Consider the following 22,486-nt stretch of genomic DNA (forward strand, 5'->3'; position numbering starts at 1 on the left):
GTGTGTGTGTGTGTGTGTGTATCAAATTAGTACTCCCCTAAGCGAACCTTTGATAGCTGAGAAATTACTGGATTTCTCAATTAGTAATAAAATAAGCTTTGATTATATACTAAAATCTAATTGCATTATAAGCTTGTATATTTTTATGAGATTGCATAAAGTCTATTTAATGTGAAACATTCTTATCTCATTTCTAGATTTTTTTAAAAGCTGTATTTTAACTGGGCGGTGAAGAGTAATCAGGGAAATTAAATATCTTGGTTCATATATTAAGTATTCAGGTTCACCTATGTCGTCTTTTTGTCATTTAGGTTAAGTGCTATAAGTATTGGCCTGATGATACAGAAGTTTATGGTGACTTCAAAGTAACTTGTGTAGAAATGGAACCACTTGCTGAATATGTAGTTAGGACTTTCACCCTGGAAAGGGTAAGTACTCTAAAGTTCTATTTTTAAAATATATATATACTGAAACTTAAATTTTCTCTTAAAATTTCTGACAAGATAATGTTTTGATGATTCTACAAATCCATTCACTGTATTCATTTATTTCGCAAATATTTATTTGATAGCATACCATGTGCGAGGCATGTTTATAAACCTGGGGACACATTAATTTCTGCTCTTGTGGGAGCTTATAATCTGTTAAGGGATACAAGCAATAAACAGTAATAAATAATCAAATACATCATAAATTACAAAAAGTACTACAGAGAAAAATAATGTTGGGAATGGAAGTAGAGAATATTGCTGAGGTAGGAGAAGGATGATGAGTAAAGGACTCATTGAGAAAATGACATATAACTAAAGGCCTGTATGAAATGAGGGAGGGAAGGATTTAAATACTCTATCTCAAGTTAACCCAAGGAAGAATATTTCTGGTAGAGGGAAGATTCACTTCATAGACCCTGAGGCATGAGTTTCACTGTCACAATGAGAAATAGCCAGGAGTCAAGGATGTTCAGAGATGAGAAAGAAATGTGAGATGAAGTCATAGAAATCACAGAGCCAAATAAGTGAACCCTTGTGAACCATTAGGATTTTAGCTTGTATTAAAAGAAAGTTGGGTGCCATTGAAGGGTTATGAGCCCAGGAGTAACATGTTCTGACTTTTATTTTTAACTAGTGGCCCAGTGCACGAAATTCGTGCTTGAGAAGTGTGTGTGTGTGTGTGTGTGTGTGTGTGTGTTGTTGTTTTTGTGTTGTTTTTTTTTTTTGGGGGGGGGGGAGTGTTGTCAACCTACTCTTCACCCTCTCCAATCTGGGATCCCTCTCACAATCCAGAACCACTGGCTCCTAAGTGCTCACCTGCCTGCCTGCCTAATGCCCCAACTGCTCTCCTGCCTGCCTGATCCCCCTAACTGCTCTCCCCTCCTTGTCTGTTCCCCCTAACTGCCTATCTACTCTCCCCTCCTGACCTAAACTCCCTAACTGCCTATGTGCTCTCCCTTCTTCTCCGTTCCTTCAGAGTCCAGTGCAGGAGTGCTGAGGGGTCTGCGTGGCCCATCCTGATGCCCCCCTCCAGGCTGGGCAGCCCTGCAAGCCTGTTCCTGCCTCTGCCAGGGCGGCCATCCCCTGCAGCATGTCCTGGTGGCACAAGTCCCCGCCCACCAGCTCCTGCCTGTTGACCCGTTGTGACTAGGACACTGTTAGGACCAATTAGCATATTATCTCTTTATATTTATAGATAGGATTAGAAAGACTAAAGCAGAGTGGCCAGTGTATGGACAATGAAATGGAATGTAGAAGCAATGAATTACATTGCTGCAGATACCATTGTTGCATATATGTCTTTGTACAGCTACAGAGCTTTAAAATATTGGTGTCATTTGACCAAGAATTTTCCTTTCATGAATCTGTCATAAGGAGTGTATTCAAAATACAATAACTTTGTTTATAGTCTTGGAATATCATAAATGGCTATAAATGTCCAGCAATAGAAAGATAGTTACATTATTATATACTTATGATCTATAAATAGCATTTGTTTGCAAATGATATTTATAAGTATTTTACCAACTTTAAAAATAATTAGAGGAAGTATTAAATGAAAAGTAGCATTATACAGAACAACATATACACTAATATTCTAGCAAAAAGTAACTTCCTAAATTTGACCCAAAAAGAGTTTGAAACCTGAACAGATGATTGAAGAAAATAAGTAATTGTTAAAATTTACCACTAAAATTACACTATGATTTCATAGTTGAGGTTTCTTTCATCTTTTGGAGAATTGCTAATGCCTATCTATGTTAATCAAACGAATTGGGCTATAGAAAAACTGTTATGAACAGCTATATTTTTAAAAGCTTCCATAAATGTGATAACAGAACCAGATGAAGAAGAGCTTCTCTCTCTGTTTCTTTTCATCTCAATCTCTCTCCCCTGTCAAGTGTGCATGCACACACATTGCAAATCAATTACAATCGAGAACATGCTATAAAAAAAAACTTCAAAACAAAATATTTAAAATTTGAATACCAAAATAAATTAAGGAAAGACCATAGCATGATCCATCGTGATTTTTTCTAAGAATACAAAGATGTTACATCCGTGGTAGGATATTTCATTATGTCAGTGTTTTAAAGGAACAAAACCATGTGATTTTTATCAATAAACATTGTAGCGCACTTATTTTGATTTAAACATTTGTAATACCCTAATTATATTAGGAAAATAAGGAAAAGTCCCTAATCATGATAAAGGTGATTCAACAACAACAAGCAGCATGGGTGTTAAGAAGTGAAAATTAAAGGAATTTCAGTTATAATCAGGAATGGGATGTGGATAATCATTCTCACTGGTATTCAACATCTATCAAATGATATAAGACAAAAGGAATAAACTGCATTACTATTAGAAGAAACAATTATTTTTAAATGAAATTATTTTGTAGCAAGGAAACTAGAGGTAATATTTTTAAATGAAATTAATAATCATTTATTTAGGTGACTAATTCAAGATAATTACCCATAAATTCTAGCTTTTATATTAATAATAAAAAGTGAATAGACATTTTAAAAAGTTATTAAAATTTACTAAAAAGAGCAAGGTCCTTGTAGCAACTCAAGAAAGAGGATTAATGTAGAGAAGGTGAATCAATATCTAAAATCAAATCTTAGAACAATTTATGACCTTTCCCACTAGAGTTGACTTTGAAAGGCATAATGAAAGGGGCTTTTCCATTTGTATGCCTCCATGGTGATGTTTATTATTGTTGCTATTAAATTACTTGTTGAGCCCTGCTTTCTGCAGGGACTTGTACTAGGAATTGGAATTAATAAAAATATGACATGACCACTGGCTCCCAAGGTTTGAGTGATATTGGTGCACATTGGATAGAATCTAAAAAATAAGCTTTCCTAATTTGTTTCATTTATTTCATGCAATTTTTTCTACCTATTCTGTCTGAACAAGTGAGATTGAGATTTCACAGATAAGCTCACAATAGAGCTGGAATTGTATAGGTTATAGTGGGTTTTTTAGTTTTGGGTTTTTTGCTACAAATGTGGGTTCTGAAAAATAAATTCTGCAGCACTTCATCCTTGCTTTCTAACCGGTGCTCCCACAATCTGCAGGCTTATTCTAACAAAACAGAAGGGAAAGCTTTGAAATGTGCATTTACTGGCTTCTCTTAAATTAACCCAATAGGAGGCCCAACAATGGACGCTTCGCCTCTTTCATTTTGTATTTTTGTTACTATAAATAATACTCTGTGTGCTGAATTATTTCACAGAGTTAAGAAAAATAGGCTGCCCAAAGAATAGTTTAGCTGTCTGTATATTTTTTTATAAACCAATCTAGAGTAGCACTGTCCTGGAAAATCTCTACATGCTACGCTTCAACACCATTTTCAACATGGATAAGCAAGGCATTACAATCTCTCTGTGAGGTGTGAGACGCTAGAAAGTTGCTTTTATAAACTCCTTGAGTACTCAGTGCTTTGGGGTCAATAGGGCAGCATTTTCGCTTTTCCATCTCTTCCTTTTCCCCTAATTTTATGTATTGTTGTTCCCGGGAAAGGAACAAACTGTCAGAGTAAATAAAATTTACCCAGACTTATAAAACTGGGCAAGACTTCTAATTTTCTTTCTTTGGCAGTTGGCTGACAATAAATATAAGCTCCTGGGCCCATGTCAGGCCAGCTTCCTTTTTCAGAAAAAGCATGATCCTGGTACATTTTTCATTGTCCGTCTGGTCTGGTACTCAGGGCTGTGTTTTATGACTTCATTTGGGGCCATCTGAAAACATTGCTTTCCATGTCTGCACAGAGGGGATACAATGAGATTCGGGAAGTTAAGCAGTTCCATTTCACCGGCTGGCCTGACCATGGAGTGCCCTACCACGCAACAGGGCTGCTTTCCTTTATCCGGCGAGTCAAGTTCTCCAACCCTCCCAGCGCTGGCCCCATCGTGGTGCATTGCAGGTGAGTGATGGTCCAAATGGCATGGACGGTGTACAGCCAGCTTTTTTGAAAAGTCTCAAAATAAGGCTTGAAGCACAAAAGCGAATACATTCTTACAAAGTTTCTGCTTGCATGTATTACCGATAAGGTAAAACAGCAAGGAAATAAAAGCCATAAGGAGGATATAAAATAGAAATTTAAGAAGTAAATACAGTCAGCCTAATGTGTAATAGTGCTGTCCACAATTATGAGTGTAGAAATTGCTTTTTAGTGGCAACATCTGTGTTTTGGGGTTCTTTGATTGCTTTTGCAAATCCCATATTGTATAGAATGGCAGGTTGAGATAGAGATTTCTTGCCAACCTAGTAAATTCCCAATAGAATCTCAGCTTTTAAAACTAAATTTGAGAGATACAAAGTTAGTAAATGGCCTAAAATGCAAGAATTTGTGCTATAACACAGCTATTTAAGAATTTGGGGGGCGGGGGGAAATCCATCAGAGGACCTTGAAAACTACATCAGTGAAATCCAGGAAATATATGCTGGAAAGCTGTGAACATTATATCCAGACTTTCTTCTGATTAGAAACTTCTCTTAAAACAAGCACTCTGAGGCACTAAAAGCAAATTACATGGCCTCATTTTAAGATGTGAACAGAAGAATACTGAATCTGAAAGGCTTTTTCTAAATGCTACACACCATTCTCACATACTATCTCCTCCCAATAATTTGTACTTATGCTTTTTCCCCCCCCTGAAAATCCAGTCTATTCAGAATTTAAATGGTCATGAATAAAAGGGGGAAAACCCGCACAGAGAATAAAATAAAAGTCAGCCCCTATGTAACCTGGAAAATAAACAATCTTAATTCAATCCTCCTAAAGAAATCTGATGTATTCTTCAATTACTTTTCTGTCTCAAACTCTGGGAACAGTGATTGAGAGACAGTAGGTAAAAAGAAAAAAGAGAGAGATAAAGAAAAGAGAAAAATAAAGGAATAGAGATATTCACAGTATCTTTTACTTGAATTCCTTTTGAACAGTGAGTTTAAGAGAAGTGACTAACTCTGGACAACAAAGAAATAATGTTAATAGTCTATCCATGCATTTAGAAAATGAAATTAAAGGTTTTCAGTTCAGGGTTGTTTTGACTTATCATAGGGGTTTATTTTCCTGTGAATTACTTGCTTTAGAAGTGTTCCAAGATTCTTAGATACTCTCTTGAAACAGAAGTGTCATTTTTCTACTTAGACTTAGCTATCTCTGAGTTTATGGAAAAGAGGAAGCAGACTACAAGTGGAATTCCTCCCCATTCAAAAAAAAAAAAAAATCCCAATATATCCTGTTTGCTCCATTGACTTCTCTATATAAAATTGGAGAAGCAATCCTAAGGGGCAAAATTATTAACACTATATTACGATTTCAAGTATTGAATTAAATGCCTTAAGGTAGTGACTATTTATAGTGATCTGATAAGAATTATACTATAACAATACATTTTTATTTCTCCTTCAGCTTTCCATTCAAAAGAGTCTTTCTACTATTGGACTCTCCCCATTGATAAGCACCATTTTTCCCACCCTCCCCATTAGCATTTACCCTGCATCTCAGACTTCCCATTGAAAGGCTTTGGAATTAATGTTCCTTGACCTTGGAATGTACAAGAGTCTGACTTAAGACAGCCAGCAGTCTTGCATTTTGCTAGAACACCTGCGTATTAAAGTCTTTACTTTGGGGTTAAATGTTAAAGTGTGAATCCTTCTGGATCAATTCTATGAATTTGAAATTATGTGTATTTGGTTTTCATAACATGAAGACTACATAAGAGAGTGATGGCATTTGAACAAAGCATGTACATTACTTTCAATGTAATGATGTATAAAAATAATTTGATTCACAAAGTTATGTCATCTGATTTGTAACTCTTATTTCAATCTTCAGTTTACACCAAACTATATATTCTACATGAAGTTTTTTTTGTACATTAAAAAGTGTTTATGCAATAAGTACAAATTATGTCTTGTGCTCTATGAAGTTACTTCGATTCCATCTATCTGAATGCCGAAAGGATCTTTATTTAAGGTTGCATAGACGGCCTCTTTAGGTTTGTTTAATTTTTTGCAGTGCTGGTGCTGGCCGAACTGGCTGTTACATTGTGATTGATATCATGCTGGACATGGCTGAAAGGGAGGGCGTGGTTGACATCTACAACTGTGTCAAAGCCTTAAGATCTCGTCGAATCAATATGGTCCAGACAGAGGTATGTTGATTGTTGGTTTACCTCTAGGGGATTTCTTTTTTAGGCTTTTCCAATATTTTTCAAACAATGTGCTAGTGTTTTTTACATAAAATCAATAGTAGCTCATCAAGCTACGATTGATTGGTATTTTTATTAATATTGGTGTTTTTGTTCATATTTCCATGTAGAGAAAGTTCTCTGAATTCTCTCTTTGATGACAGATAAGCTTTATTAAAATGATATGAAGATTTTCATTTTTTTTCTTTTAATAGGAACAGTACATTTTTATTCATGATGCCATTTTAGAAGCCTGCTTATGTGGAGAAACTGCCATACCTGTCTGTGAATTTAAAGCTGCATATTTTGATATGATTAGGATAGATTCCCAGACTAATTCTTCACATCTCAAAGATGAATTTCAGGTATTTGCTTTTTCTAGGTCTTCTTTTATGAGCAACTTATTTCAACTTGTTCTGGATATTATTAATTCTTCTAAGGGAGGTCTTTCAAGTCAAATTCAAAACCTTTGACCCCATTTTAAGTATAATACCTTTCTCTTTCATTATGTATATTGTGCAGTCACTTTTGTATTAATGAGCTTGTATCTGCTGCATCATGAAAAGCAAATGAGTTCAGACTCAGGGAAGAGTATGGGAAAAGATATCAGAAAAATTGAATTTAGTGGAGATTTTTATATACTTCCAATCTTTATTTTTTCCAGTCTAAATCATTTTGGCATTCCGTGTCACTCAAAACGTGGGACCAAACACATTAATAATAATAGCTAAAGTTTGTGCAAAACATTTGTTTCTAAAATACATAAATGCTTATACTGCCCTTAAAACATCTATGGAAGTGTGTGACTATGAAGTGCCCATAGAAACTTAATACTTGGATTCTTTACACAGTGCTCTTGCCAGCTTACCCCAGTCTATCTTTAAATATGGCATGCCAGATTTTCTTAGAAATAATAATTTCCAACTTGGGTGATGGGTCATTATCATAGGACACCCTGATTGCATTATAGTTAGGCAATGCATCATGCAGGTAGCTGTGTTGTTTAGCTTCCCTTTTCTTTTTCAGAAAAGGCACATTGTACAGTTCATATATACCTTGTACAAATCCTTCATTTTCTACTTGGACTCCTAAATACTTTATGAATCTGTATTGTGCTATTTAAATGGGTCGCTGTCTTTTAACCTGGGCTCCCTTTTCTTTTCAGACCTTGAATTCAGTCACCCCTCGACTACAAGCTGAAGACTGCAGCATAGCATGCCTGCCAAGGAACCATGACAAGAACCGTTTCATGGACATGCTGCCACCTGACAGATGTCTGCCTTTTCTGATTACAATCGATGGGGAGAGTAGTAACTACATCAATGCTGCTCTTATGGATGTAAGAGACTGCTCTCTTTGTTAGTGTAAAGAGTCATGAAAAGCTACAGAATGCATTGAACACTGGCTAGTTTTCTTTTCAGGAAAATTAAAATGGCCTATAAAGGAAAACTGGAAACTTTCATTGCAATACAAAACTTTTTGAGAATGATTTTGAATTACCCCTACAGGGATTCTTAGGAATTGTAACTTTTAGGTGTTATTGTGAATTTGGATCTTGATTATCAATTACTATTTGCTGGACAGGAAATATATTTAGGTGAGATTTTTTTAATCTTAATTATTTGCAGAAAAGATCATGCTTATCTATTTTAAATAGAGGTAGGAATGAATTTAAAAAAATATCACAGAATGACCTATCTTTCTGATGTTCTATTAAATTGGAAAAATTTTATCTTTGACATTTAATGGTCCAATAATTTAGAACTAACTTGTTTTATTGGCCATCAGTTAATACAGGCTAAGTAACTAGGGAAGATATCAGGTTAATGCATCTATCATAATTAAAGAACTGACATGCCCCCCACCAATCTTCATACGCTGTAGATCGAAAAGCAGGTACTCAGCATGTTAGCATCCCATAGACAGAACAACATGGAAAGATAATTTTAAAAATGTCCTTATCCATCTTGCTTTTGCTACCTTGAAAAAAGCAAGAAGGATCTCAAGATTCAGAATCCTTTTCAACAGTTTTGTCACCTTCTTTTGTAAACATTTCTAGTTTTTGCCTTTTAGCCTTTAGAACCATAGCAACCAGAAATTAGAAGTCAAAGGTCATTTCTTTGTGACTAAGAATGAAACTTCCTAAGGTGTTGCTCTATTGTGTTTTTCAAAATTAGCTTCAAATAACGGACTTAGAAAAATCCACATTCTCCTTCCAAGACTAGTCTTTTAGCCAATTACTCTGTTCTCTTTTTAATGCTATAGAGCAGAACATTGTAAAGGCAAGCTCAAGTGGAAAATTCCCATCCTTGCTATGACCAGAGTTTTGCCTAGCCATTAATTATTTTCACTGAAATCACATTGTATTCTCATAGTACCAATTCTCCTTCCAATTGTCTGGAAAGGCAAATATACTAAGTACAGAGAGAAAACATTCAAGACCTTTCGCTTCTGAGGCTAGATTTGGAATGAAAAAATGATGTGTCAAAAAGGAAAGAAGGAAAGATATTGATATATTTCAATTTTGTCTTTGGCCTCTCTATCAAATTTTTCTTGATTTCCAGGTTGTTTTTTAGTTCTTATGAGGACTGAACCTTGTACTCTATCTGTTCCTACTCTGCTTAATTCTCTATTATTGAACAAATATATTTCATAGTATCCCTGTGGGTTTAGTAGTATAGTTGGGGCTTCAGAAAAGTAAGATTTGATTTGGCTTATAAGAAGAGGTTGGTCAACACTGCCTCCTTCCTTTCCCCCTCCATACTCATAATTAACATTATACACCCATTTGCCATTCCTGTGAAGGATTAGGAAGTCAGACCAAGGTTTATGTGATTTAAAAACCTTGGATGTGCTCCTGTATTTAAAGAGAAAAGAAATAAGAAATTGTCAATCTCCCATATCATCTCTTCCACACCCATCTCTCTTCTCCTGTGATTTAAAAGAAAAAATAGAGTAAATATTTATCAGCCTCCTTTTGCTTACTTTTCATGGAGGAGAGATTTCATTAGAAGGAAAGCTTGCTACTTTCTTCTCATCCTTTCTCATGAGACTTCATCCTTTCTGAAAGGAAGCTACAGGTAGAACTTTGTGCGGTGTTGAGGTGATTTTGAAGCAGACAGGTGAATTTCTGTCTACTTACATTTATCCTGCAATCCTTCCTAGTATGAAATACCATGGTTAGCAGCATTTCCCAAATGGTAGTAGGATCAATAAAGTTCAAGGATTAATTTCTACACTCATGTTAAGACATTTTAAGGACTTTAAAAAGTATTATGATGTTAATGAATTAGTAGATTAGACAGTTTTTTATCAGCATTAAAATATATCAAGGTTGTTGGGTATTTTTTTTACAAGTCATTAGTTTAAATTATTCAAATAAATATATGTTTCTGTTTTAGTGTAGGACATCAATCTGCAGAACACGAGATTGCGCAGGCCAGATGTGCATTTCCTTAATACCCCCTCTTTCTGGAAAGAGATAATGTATTGTGTACCAATAAAGGGACACTTGGCAAATGAGGGCCCATTTCCTCTTAGGTGGAGCAAAGAAGTTCATTGGTTTTGCTTTTTTATACTTGACATGATTTGGTACTTAAATATTTAAAACTATTTTTGTGCTTATTGATGTACATTAAAAAGACTCAGAAAACTAAGGGAAGTTGATCATCCATAAGATGTACAGAATGTGCTCATAATATCCCTATAACATAAGAGCACGTGAGTTTGAGGCATATGTGGTTTTTCTTATTTGGAGTGGAGGAGAACCAAACTGTTACATATTCAAGAGTTGATATAGTTGATTGTTAAAGAGGTGTGTATGTGTGTGTGTGTGTGTACAAGGAATGTTGTGCCTACTTTGACATCAGGCTCTCTGGCTGATTATGTTTGGAAACCTGAAACAGCCTGATATTGGTACCTCATGGAGGAACTTAATCCAAGTTCTTTAGTTTCTTCTTTTCTATTTGTCCTATATTTATCTTTCTCAATAAAGTAAAAATTAAAATTATTTGATTTGATTTGCTATTGAGGCATCAAAGTTTTACCATCAGATTGACTAGTTACTAGTTTCAGTACATTCCAGTGATTCAAATCTGATATTCCATGACTTGTACCACAGTCTGGCTCCATTCCTTGTAAAGCTATTTTATCTTACTGGTGCTATGTTGAAGTTTATTGAATCTGCTTGTACAATTGATCATGCATTTTAAGTCCTTATGTTTCTCCATCTACCCTGTTTCTTCACAGAGCTACAGGCAACCAGCTGCTTTCATCGTCACACAATACCCTCTGCCAAATACTGTGAAGGACTTCTGGAGATTAGTATATGATTATGGCTGTACTTCCATTGTGATGTTAAATGAAGTCGACTTGTCCCAGGTCAATGGCTGTGAATTGCGTTTGTGTATTTTTAAGCAACTTAATAACATAGTAATGAAATGCTTTATATCACACTAGTTAGAAGAAAAAAAAACATGCTCTTTTTCTTTCAAACTATTCATCATCTAGGGCTGCCCTCAGTACTGGCCAGAAGAAGGGATGCTGCGCTATGGCCCTATCCAAGTGGAATGTATGTCTTGTTCAATGGATTGTGATGTGATAAACCGGATTTTTAGGATATGCAATCTAACAAGAGTAAGTCATTGTCTAATCATTCTGACTGAGCTGATCCAGAGTAGGTAGAGCACAACCATGATGGGGTACAATTCTACTCACACAATATGAGTAGAATGAATAAGCATTACATAATCAGTCCCAAGTCTAGTAATCATCTTATTCCTTAGTACTAGAGCAAAAGGCATTCTAAAATTAGAAAAGCAGAATTGCTGGAAGCCAAGTTTTCTGGTATACTCCTAGCTAACGTATACACCTGAAAATCTAGATTCAGATGCACTGGCTTGACTGAGTCTGATTGTCTGCCTGGCTCCTCAGCACATGTGGCTGTATCGCCTGGTTGACTGCGTGTTTGATTACGATTGACATCTAGCTCAGAAAAGCCATGCAGTTATAAAAAAAAAAATAATGACATAATAATAATGAGGATGACAGAGCAGAATCTCTCCTCGGGAGGAAAGGCTATGTTGGATGAGCCATTAGAGAGGAGTTCCACGTCACCATTCCAAGTCCTGTGTATAAAGGAGAAGCCAGCATGAAGAAAAGGGTAACTCACAGACATCATTGATTCTCCTCCCACTTATAATTGCATCTTTCCAAACGTCCCAACATTTACTCTCCCAGATCTGTAGATAGAACCAGTGCTATCACTGTGACCTTTCTAGGAGCAAAGTAGCAACTGTGTCCCTGAAGAGTCCTCCTCATGTGCTTTATGCTAAAGAGCCAATTAAAAACAAGAAACATTAATAAAAAAAAAACTGTTTAGATTATGTAACCAAATAAGCAGAATTTGAAAAGAAAACATTAGTAACTTCTATGAAATCACTGTGTTTTTAAAAATGACTCTTTAGCAGCAGCTCTCTGTATGTCTCTTATTTTAATTGTGTGATCAGGATTGTCATAACAAAGTGCTTTTTATGTCAAAATGGCTATATATCTTTCAGGTTAGTAAGTCTACATGTATATAACTATAGACAGAAGATAAAACCAGACCCAATTTTATTGCTCATTTTAGTGGAGATAAAGATAACTTCAATCCCATCATAATATTCATGCATCTCTTAGATGTTAATTTCAATGAAGTCTCATTATGTCTGCACATCTGTTACATTATGGTTCTAGTAATATTTTAGCTGAGAAACCATAGCCACTAAACTAAGAAAGTAAGACTTGTCTGTTAATTGAACTGTTATATGAAAAATATTCTAGGAATAGGAATTGAAATGTGTTACTTTTTTTGTCAGCATATTTATTTGTTTACTTTCCTCTGTCTTGGGTGTTCTGGTCCTTATTTTGCAGGATTTTTTTTTTCTGTTTTCTATCTCATTATTTACTGTCATTCACTTCATCAAATACTTAGTAAGCACCAACAAGAAGTTAGGTGTTGTACTAGGTAGGTTCTCATCTTACCAAAAGATACTCGAGCCCTTGCCTGATGGAGCTTCAGATCTGATGCCATATACTATGGCTTACTCATATATTCCATATTCTTCCTTACAGTTTTTATTTGAGGTTTTGATTCAACAGTACTCTGTTTTTTAAGTTATTTTGCTAAGTTTGAGTGGTACAGAGTGTAGGGTAAAAAGAGAGAGAAATTTCCTTGTCTTTAAAGAATTAATATTTTATCAGGGAAGACAAACATTAAACAACTAATTGAGTAATCATTTATTTACAAATATGAGTCATTTTATAGAGTACAGAAATACAAAGTGTTTGTGTTATTAGAGATTTCTTTGAGACCATGACAGGTAAGCCAAAATTTGAAGAAACAGTAGGATCTATTGAGGGGTGGGATAACCAACTATCCAGGTTTAAACAGGATGGAGAGGTTTGAGGTACACATAAATTTTAGAACAGAGATCTGAAAAGTTCCTGGCAAACCCAAGACAACTTGATTACTATTTGAAATTGAGAAGGGCAAGCAAGAAGGAAATGTTCAGAACAAAAGCGAATGTATGTTTAAATCCCAATGGTAAGAAATTACTTGATAAATGAATTAAAAGAAGGATACTATATCTAGCACTTGAATGGTGTGTTCAAGTGAAGAGAAGGTTGAGCAAGGTAGTGGAGCCAGGTTGCATAGGGTTTATAAGCCGTGATAGTAATTTAAATTATATGATAAGATCATTTGGGAGCTACTAAAGCAAAGAAATGATGAAATCAAATTGGCATTGCAAAATAATCATGTTGCCTGCAGTAAGAATGATTTGGAAGGAGATCAAAGTTCATTCAGGGAGATCCAGGAGGAGGTAATTATCATAGTCTGTGATTGGTAGTGCACTGATGTCAGTGGTGATAAAGAAGAGATGACTTCGAAAGTTCTTTAAGAAGTATAAACATTGGAGTTGACTAGAGGCCCCATGCACGAAATTCATGCAAGAACCCCTCCCACTGGGGCTTTGTCTGGAAGGAAAGACATCCAGTCTAATCAGCATATTACACTTTTATTATTATAGATTGTTGGATTAAAGGTGTGAGGGAGGAGCTCATATGAAGAATAATTCTCATGTTTCTTGCTTCTGTAACTTAGAATGTTTCTGCATGGGCATGTACGTATTTAGGACTTACGGACTCGATCCAGTGTCAATGTCATTTATATCATGGTGTCAATTGGTATGAACCTGCTGCTTTTTAGTACAATTTCAAGTCCCTACTTACATAACAATATTTTTTTTTTCTCTCCACAGCCACAGGAAGGGTATCTGATGGTGCAGCAATTTCAGTATCTAGGGTGGGCTTCTCATCGAGAAGTGCCAGGCTCCAAGCGATCGTTTTTGAAACTGATCCTGCAAGTGGAAAAATGGCAGGAGGAATGTGAGGAAGGGGAAGGTCGGACGATCATCCACTGCCTGTGAGTATGCAGCTGGCCTGACCAGGGAGCTCGGTGCCCATTTCCCCATAGCCTGCACATGTTCCAGGCTGCAGTACCTGACTCACATCTTACATAGCTCTATAGATATTTCTGTACCATATTCCATAATTAATTACTGACTTTTTAAAAACTTGATTATAGTATAGTTTTTCAGTGATTTAAACTATTCTGAATACCCCTTCATGCCACTTTCCTGATTTATACAGTTTGAGGATCTATCAAAATCTCAGGGTATCTAGGTTGGCAGTTTATGCCTATAGCATATTTCTATGCATAAACTACTGGGCTAGCATCTTCCTCAACGATCCTTTTTCTCTGTCCTGTACACATACGTACACATATGTGAAGCAAAATTAAGACCCAAATGAAAAAAATTTTTAAAGATAATATTTTCTTTTCCAAACATATAGCTTTGTGTCATCCATAGTCACCCAAAACCTCAGACTAAAATGTCTTTGCTTTCTTTGGTTTTAGGAATGGTGGCGGGCGAAGTGGCATGTTCTGTGCTATAGGCATTGTTGTTGAAATGGTGAAACGGCAGAACGTGGTCGATGTGTTCCATGCGGTGAAGACACTAAGGAACAGCAAGCCCAACATGGTGGAAGCCCCGGTGAGTCAGAGTCCTGGAGATAGAAGGGAGCATAGACAGTAGTCCGTTATTTACCTACTTGTGATTTGATTTCACGCTCACACAGGGAATCAGACGTGTAAATGGGTCAGTGGGGACTTTCCTGTCTAATTGATGAATTGCTGAGCATCTGTGTCTACCCCGACAACTTAATCACATATCTCATAAACTGTTAATGATGGAGAAAACTATCTTCACTAAATTTGAAAATGTATAGGATTTTTTTTTTTCTGTTATGGGCAATAAATATTTGCTACCATAAAGTTTGGTAAGTGATTCTATCATAAGAATCAACCTGCAATCTAGACTTTATTCTTATTACTTTATTTCTTAAAGCATATTGAGATAACTGATAAAATTAATCTGAGGGATATACTTGTAAGTTCCATTGGCAATTTAGTCACCCAATGTTTTTAAAGGACAACTGAAATTCATTTTAGTCATTATTTATATAATTCTTCATTCCTGATCAAATTATACATTTTTCTAACTGTTATCATTGACAATTTTTGGCTTTTACCAGTTATAGAGTGTAGTTCCTATGACACTACCTGAATTGGCCAGAGTTCATAAAAGCAGAACTTAGTTTATAAAGTAGGAACCGATAGATGTGTGTATGTGGGAGTGTATCTGGGTGAAGCTGTATGAAAATAAGAAAGTTGAACTTCTCTGGCACATGTCTCTTCTAAAGAGAGATGTCTGTGGGTTGCACATATGTGCATGGTGGGATAAAGTCAGGAGCAGCTGTGTAGTTGATGATCACAGAAAAGTACACCAGAAAAACGTAGGCATCACTGTTGCTTGCTCTGCATTTATCAAGATGATCAGATAACTAAAATGAGCAATTCAATAAACATTTAAGCATTTTCACCACTTCCTGCACATGGATTGTTCACACAAGAAGGGCATTGTTTCTGAGACATAATCCGAAGAGTTACATGAGTACTCTTTCACTTTTAAGAATGGTAACAGACTGCTCCCTTCTAAAAGTCCTCCAACCCCATTCAGTCCACTTCGTCCCTAAAATCATTGCAGTTGTCCAAACAAGGTGATGTTGGCTTTGACTGGGGCGTTGGCATTGGGGGATGGAATTGAGGGAATCTTAAGGTAGAACTCTGAGGCCATCTTACAAAGAAGATGAGTAGTAGTTATGTCTTTAAACTACTTGCAGTCTGAAGATTTCTTGATGTAAACTCGGCCTCTGTCTCCCAGATCAAGATTCTTAAAATCATCACTTCTGGCCTCAGAATTCAACTTTTACCTTGAAATTTCACTTTGATTTTTTCCACTGTTACCTTAAGAAAAAAACTCTACGGTTAAACTCTGCCATTCTTAAACCTCCAAAGAGTTACTATTTACCTTTAATTTATATCCCATGAATCCTGACAGAACTCCCCACCCTCTGATTTGTGTTTCATCAGGGTTAATTATGAGTTCAATGTGCTATTGACTTGTACTGACACATTCGGTAAGGACACTTAGAGTGTAAGACAAATTGTTAGAGACTGAAAAGACACACTGCTTCAAGCACTTTTTGGTTCTTCGGTAGGCTAATTTAAATCACCTCTGCTTGATAATTAGGCTAGGATTGATAAAGACCTCTTGGGAAAGGTTTTTATTACCCTAGTTTATTGCTGGAGACACCTGGAAGTTTGCTAGAAATAATATGTTTTACATTATTCTCCAATTCAGCCTGAATTCTACCTACTGGGATTGAATTGGAAAGTTTTTAATGAGTTGCATATTGTAAGTCATAATTTGTAATACAGTCTTTGAATTTTTCAAATTATAAATAATGAAGCCTCATAGATGGACCTAGAGTAAAGGCAGTTTAAACTCCAAAAGTTTTATTGCTAACAAAATTATCTGAAATATATAAAGGCAGTAGACATACATTTTCAGATATAAATAAGCTCAAAAAATTTTAAGAACTACTAACTTTTTTAAAATTTACATGAATACTCTGATGAACCAAAAACTGACAAAAAATAAGAATTTAGAATTGTAAAGTGACAGATGGAAATTACTTTTTTTTTTCTGCTAGGAAAAAATATCTTAAGTGTAGAAAACAATATTTTCATATATTCACTGTAGCATTATTTATAATAGAAGAAATAAATAAATACAATTTAATAAATACTCCACCTGTTAGATTTTTATGTAGTATTGACATGGGGAAAGTTAAAAAGGGCAGTACTATATAAAATTATGTCCTCGCCAAGCCAGCATGGCTCAGTGGTTGAACATTGGCCTATGAACCAGGAGCTAATGGTTCCATTCCCCATGCAGGTACATGCCCAGGTTGCATGCTTGATACCCAGTGAGGAACATGCAGGCAGCCAATCGGTGGTTCTCTCTCATTGATCTTTCTTTCTCTATTTCCCTCACCCTTCCTCTCTGAAATCAATAACATATATGTATGTATATATTAATTATATCCTCAAATATATATATATATATATATATATATATATGCAACTATATTTATTCTAAAGTAATTATTATTTCAATCATGCATAAAAAAGACTAAAGCAAAACTAAGGCAGTGCTGTAACAATTTTATTTACTGGTGATGGAATTATAGAAAATATTTCTATGATTCTTTATATTTTTCTATATTAGAAAATTTTCTATCATGATCAGGTATTACTATCATAATCAGCTTTTAAAAAAATGGAAGTTTTTTTAAAATTTAATAGAAAAATATATGGCAAAGACAACATATCTTTTACATTGTCTCTTTTTCTTAAACAGCAATATACTCAAATGCAAAATATGTATTCCCAGATATACAACTTGTCTATGGAGAAAATAATTTCCAGTTCTTGAATACTCTAAAATTGTGTACTGAGTTTTGTGTGGTAACTATTATTCACTGCTAGTCTTTTTTCGTAACGTCTTTCAGGAGCAGTACCGTTTCTGCTATGATGTGGCTTTGGAGTACCTGGAATCCTCTTAGTTTGGTGAGACTTCCGCATCCAAACAGAAGCCTGTCCATCCGTGGAGCCAGCAGCTGCTGTACTGTCACACCTGCGCAGAAAGATTTTAATGTGGGGGGTGGGAGACTTTTACATTGAAGAGGTGAAAGTATTTTTCTTATGAAGTCATGTATCTTAATAAAACGGACTCAATTAGTTTCTATTACTGTATGAAAGCTTCAGCATTTCGTGCCACATAAACTATATTTAATAAGAACCAAACGCAACTGAGAACGTATCGGTGTTTGTACAGTGAACATGCGCCTTCTCTCTCCTGGTCTGGGCAGAGCAGCCACCATGTGTTGCATGAATTAATACTGTCCACGTGGTGTTTCCCTCTCTTTTTTAGATAAAAGATGTTAACTCTTTCAAGAAACAGGAAAGAAAAGCTGTGCAAATTCATAGTAAAATTCATTTTTATATGTTTCATGTGTAGCAGATCTCTATATAAATATATAAATATATATAACTGGCTTATTTTCTTTTAATGTGCAATGATGGCTGGATCATTTAAAGTTCTTTTTAGGGGGGAAAAAAACATAAGCCAAAGACTCAAGTGTAAATATGTCTATAACGGAGAAAGCACATTATATTTATTGGTTACTGACATTCCTTTTTTGATGGCTAAAATACTACCACCACACAATCATTTTTTTTTTTCACCCTGAAGCTTTTTCTTTCACTGAAATCGATGGTAAACGACTTTTTGTAGATTATTTTTTGTAAGGTGTAGCCTAAGTAGAGGATACACTTTTTATTTATCAACCAGGAAGCGATGTTCTTTATAGTGATTCTCTTGTGTACCTGCTTGTGAATTAAATTTATGTGAAACACCTTGGCCATTGGGTCTTTGACTATAGGGACCAGATGAAAACGTTTTGCTGAAAATGTGTAATTTTTCACAATTTCATTAGGTGAATAAGGAATGGTTTGTGATCACACATGAGTGCGGAACACATTCAGAAGACTTGCTGGTACCGTGTGCAGTGTAGACTGTGTAAAAGCCTTTAAGCATCACTTACATTTTAAAGGAATTGATCTTTTCTGCCTGTGGGCAAGCACTGGTCAATAAAACAAAACAAAAAATAGCAGCCTTTATGCTTTCAGCGTCATTTTAGCAAACTGTAAACTGTCAAGGTGATAAAAATGTTTCTTTTGTTGTTTACATGCACAAGCTTTGGGCTCTGACCACAGAGAGTGTGAACAGATTGAGGCTGGGTTCCCCGTCCTATGCACTGTCACAGGATTCTCCAGGGAGCCTTTCGAACTGTGGTGTTGCTCACATGCTCCATGTGGCTGTAACGAATCGTCATCAGCGTGCGGTTCATTATTGAGTAAAAGCATTCCGGTATCTTCGTTCTAGATTTGCCAGTACGTGACTTGGTGCTTATAAAGATTTAATGAAAGGAAGAGTGAAATAAAGTTTTTATAATTACATCAGGTATTGTTTGCACATCATTTCCCCCTAATCTTCATGTCTGCACTTCCAATTAAATACCCTATTCTCAGAGATACAAGTAGACCGCCAAAATTCTATAAGAAGCAACACCATGTCTATGCACTAATTTCTTCCTTTTAGTTTTTCAAATTGAATTTCAAAGAGTCCATAGGAGTGGAGGAAAAAAAAAGGCCAGGGGATTGACATCAGTTGTGTTTTGAGTTTCTATATTTGTATGTCACTACCCTTTTATATTTTATATATATACTAGAGGCCTGGTGCACAAAATTCATGTGGGGGGGGGGGTCAGCCTGCCCTGCACCTTCTCACAATCCTGGACCCCTCAGGGGTGTTCGACTGCTGGTGTAGGCCCAAGCCCACAGGTCAGACATCTCTCTTACAATCTGGGACTGCTGGCTCCTAACTGCTCACCTGCCTGCCTCATTGCCCCTAACCACTCTGCCTGTCTGCCTGATCACACCTAACCCCTCTGCCTGCCTGCCTGCCTGCCTGATCACCCCTAACCACTTGCCTGCCTGATGCCCCTAACTGCTCACCTGCCTGCCTGATCACCCCTAACCACTCTACTGGCCTTCCTGATCATGCCTAACCACTCACCTGCTTGCCTACCTGATCCCCCTAACTGCTCACCTTCCTGCCTGATCGTCCCTAACCACTCTGCCTTGGCCCCCACTGCCACAGCTCCGTCCTGAAGAACATTGGAAGGTCATTGGACTGTCCAGTTTAATTAGCATATTAGGCTTTTATTATTATAGATATATATTCTTATTTTTTTCTTATAACAAACTTGACAAATAGTAGTTATCACCCCTATTTTACTGATGAAATTGAAGCTGAGAATGTTAATGATTTTCAACTGATTCAACTCTGGGTCTGATTTAGCAAGTTCTCTTTTGCTAAACTCACTACTTCTCTGTTGCACAATGAAAAGTTGGCACTTTATTCTTATTGTTCCTCATTAATTGATTTTCTCATAAAATATTAACCATTATGGGCATCTTTGGACTCCATTCACTGTATATATTATTATAACACTAGAGACCTGATGCATGAAATTTGTGCCAGGAGGGAGTCTCTCAGCTTGGCTTGCACCCTCTCCAATCCGGGACCCTCAGGGGTCCGACTGCCGATTTAGGCCCCATCCCTGTGGGACATCCCTCTCGCAAAATGAGACTGCTCGCTCCTAATCCTTGCCTACCTACCAGCTTGATCGCCTAACTGCTTCCCTGCTGGCCTCATGGCCCCCAACTGCCCTCTCCTGCTGACCTAATCATCCAGAAGGAAGTCAGATGGTAGGAAGATGTCTGGTCTCCTGGTCTAATTAGCATATTACCCTTTTATTAATATACATTTGTGACTTTTATTGGTGAGAATTTAGATACTTTGTCTTTTCCTAGGAATACTAAGTTCTATTTAAACATGGATGCATTTAACTAAAAATTTGTAAACTTATTCAAGGTCTTTTTTACCCAGTGATATTAATCCTATGGAGAATTCTGCATTGCTTTATGATCCAATTTTATTTCTACTTACATGATTGCATCCACACATCACCAAAATCACCATAAATACTACAGTTCACAAAGCTCACAGGTTCGGGTAGCTTTCAAAATTCAGGTAAAGAACCAAAGGTGTCCTCTTTATCTTTAACCAAAAATGAAAAAGTCATGCTTGCTCTGGGCATCACAGAAACCAGTTCATCAGGAGACAAGGGGAGGGGAAGGGTGCTAAATCTGTTTTCTCAAAACTCATCCTCCAAAAGTTGTACTTTATACCAGTGAGGAGCTCTCTGAGTAGTCCCAGGTTTGGCCATCTCCCACTGGGCAGGGATTATTCTGTCATAACTTTTAAATGTGGCTATGCTTTTCACAGTTAAAGGCCTCCTGTCTCACTTATTCCTTAAATGTTTATCATAAAGTTGAATTTTACAGATCTCTTTTGTATATGTTATCACAACAGTAATGTTGGAATGGCATCAGCAGAAACACACAAACAAGTTGGAATTTTGAGTTTTAACCAAATACACTTGAAAGTGTTAGGCTTCTAGTCTGAGCTGCCTACCCTTTCTAATATGTAGTCTTTGGAGACAATAAAGCCTTTTGCATGAATGTGTTGCTGTGTTACAGCCAAATGATCTCTGACATTGAAAGATAAACAAGATATTTTTGCTTGGACAAAGAGGGAGAGGAGACATGCTTACCTGTATATGGATGTGCTAATATGCTCATTCAATGTTAACCTGATTGGGAATCTCTTGAGTTGCAGGTACTTACGTATCAAACTTGGAAGTCAGACATCAACAGCTTCTTCTCAAATATCTGTTGCCTGAAAATGGTGTGGATATAGAGAGAGGTTCCTGACAACTAAAAAACTTGTTAGACACCAATAAATATTAAAATACAGGAGATAAGTGACTGTCCTTAGCTCAACGGGAAATATGAGATAGTCTGCTAGCTTTGGAAGATCGCCTTTGGGATTCACTTAAGTTTTATAGGAGAGTGACAATGGGACATTTATATTTAATTTTGATGCACTTTGGTGAGCATTCGTTTTTAATACCAAACTAGCCAGAAATTATTATTCTATCCCATATCCCAGTGTAATATGTTGAATATTCATGCTACAAATTGTTTCCTTAGGCAGTAATTCCATTACCTTTCTAGACTCATTTCAGTGTCTTAAACATACATATTAAATATGGGCAATATGCTATTTTATTAAATACTATGTTAAGTGAAAATAGAAGAAAGCTGTCTGTGCCTCCTGTAACAATTTCTACTTACATTATTATTTCACAAAGTCTCTCCACGTGATAGGGAGGCTTGGTGTGAGAGAGAGATGATGCAGGTGTGTTTACAACTCTAGTCTGTTCAGGCAGCCAGCAGAGTATTCAAATATTACCACTCTGAAACTAAAAGGAAAAGCTCTGTCTTGGGATCTACTTAAGTAAGCTATAAGTGGTTTCTGGAATATAAATTGTCCAGAAATGGAAGGAAATGTAATAGATATATAACATTTCTGAACTTCCAGCTTCCTCCAAAGAAAACTGAAGTGCTAACCTGGAATATAAGACCGAAGAGACACTGTTATCAAGACCTGGGCATTCCTGCCATTTTGCCTGGTCTGAGATGAAATTTAAAAAGTGGAGAAAACAAGATCATAATGGCCTTCACTGAGGTTGAAAAAGAAAAGTAGGTACTGTGAGGAAGGACGGAGAACAGGTATATTTCAGAATGGT

At 36.2% G+C, this 22,486-nt stretch overlaps 1 protein-coding gene across 6 annotated transcripts in view; it reads left to right on the forward strand.

The window, feature by feature from the left end:
* The window catches only part of PTPRK (protein tyrosine phosphatase receptor type K), a 449,847-nt gene extending 431,895 nt beyond the window's left edge, over positions 1–17,952 (forward strand). For all 6 annotated transcript variants that reach the window (XM_084889601.1, XM_084889599.1, XM_084889603.1 and 3 more), the window contains 10 exons: positions 312–428; positions 4,271–4,425; positions 6,526–6,661; positions 6,913–7,062; positions 7,863–8,036; positions 10,946–11,077; positions 11,207–11,332; positions 13,999–14,162; positions 14,658–14,793; positions 17,717–17,952. In XM_084889601.1, the coding sequence (XP_084745727.1) occupies positions 312–428; positions 4,271–4,425; positions 6,526–6,661; positions 6,913–7,062; positions 7,863–8,036; positions 10,946–11,077; positions 11,207–11,332; positions 13,999–14,162; positions 14,658–14,793; positions 17,717–17,770 (1,344 nt within the window). In that variant the 3' untranslated portion in view covers positions 17,771–17,952. The remainder of the gene's footprint in view (positions 1–311; positions 429–4,270; positions 4,426–6,525; positions 6,662–6,912; positions 7,063–7,862; positions 8,037–10,945; positions 11,078–11,206; positions 11,333–13,998; positions 14,163–14,657; positions 14,794–17,716) is intronic.
* The last annotated feature ends 4,534 nt before the right edge of the window (positions 17,953–22,486 follow it).

Source organism: Pipistrellus hanaki, assembly GCF_964339955.1.
Source record: "Pipistrellus hanaki genome assembly, chromosome: 7".
In the NCBI taxonomy this organism is placed as follows: Eukaryota; Metazoa; Chordata; class Mammalia; order Chiroptera; family Vespertilionidae; genus Pipistrellus; species Pipistrellus hanaki.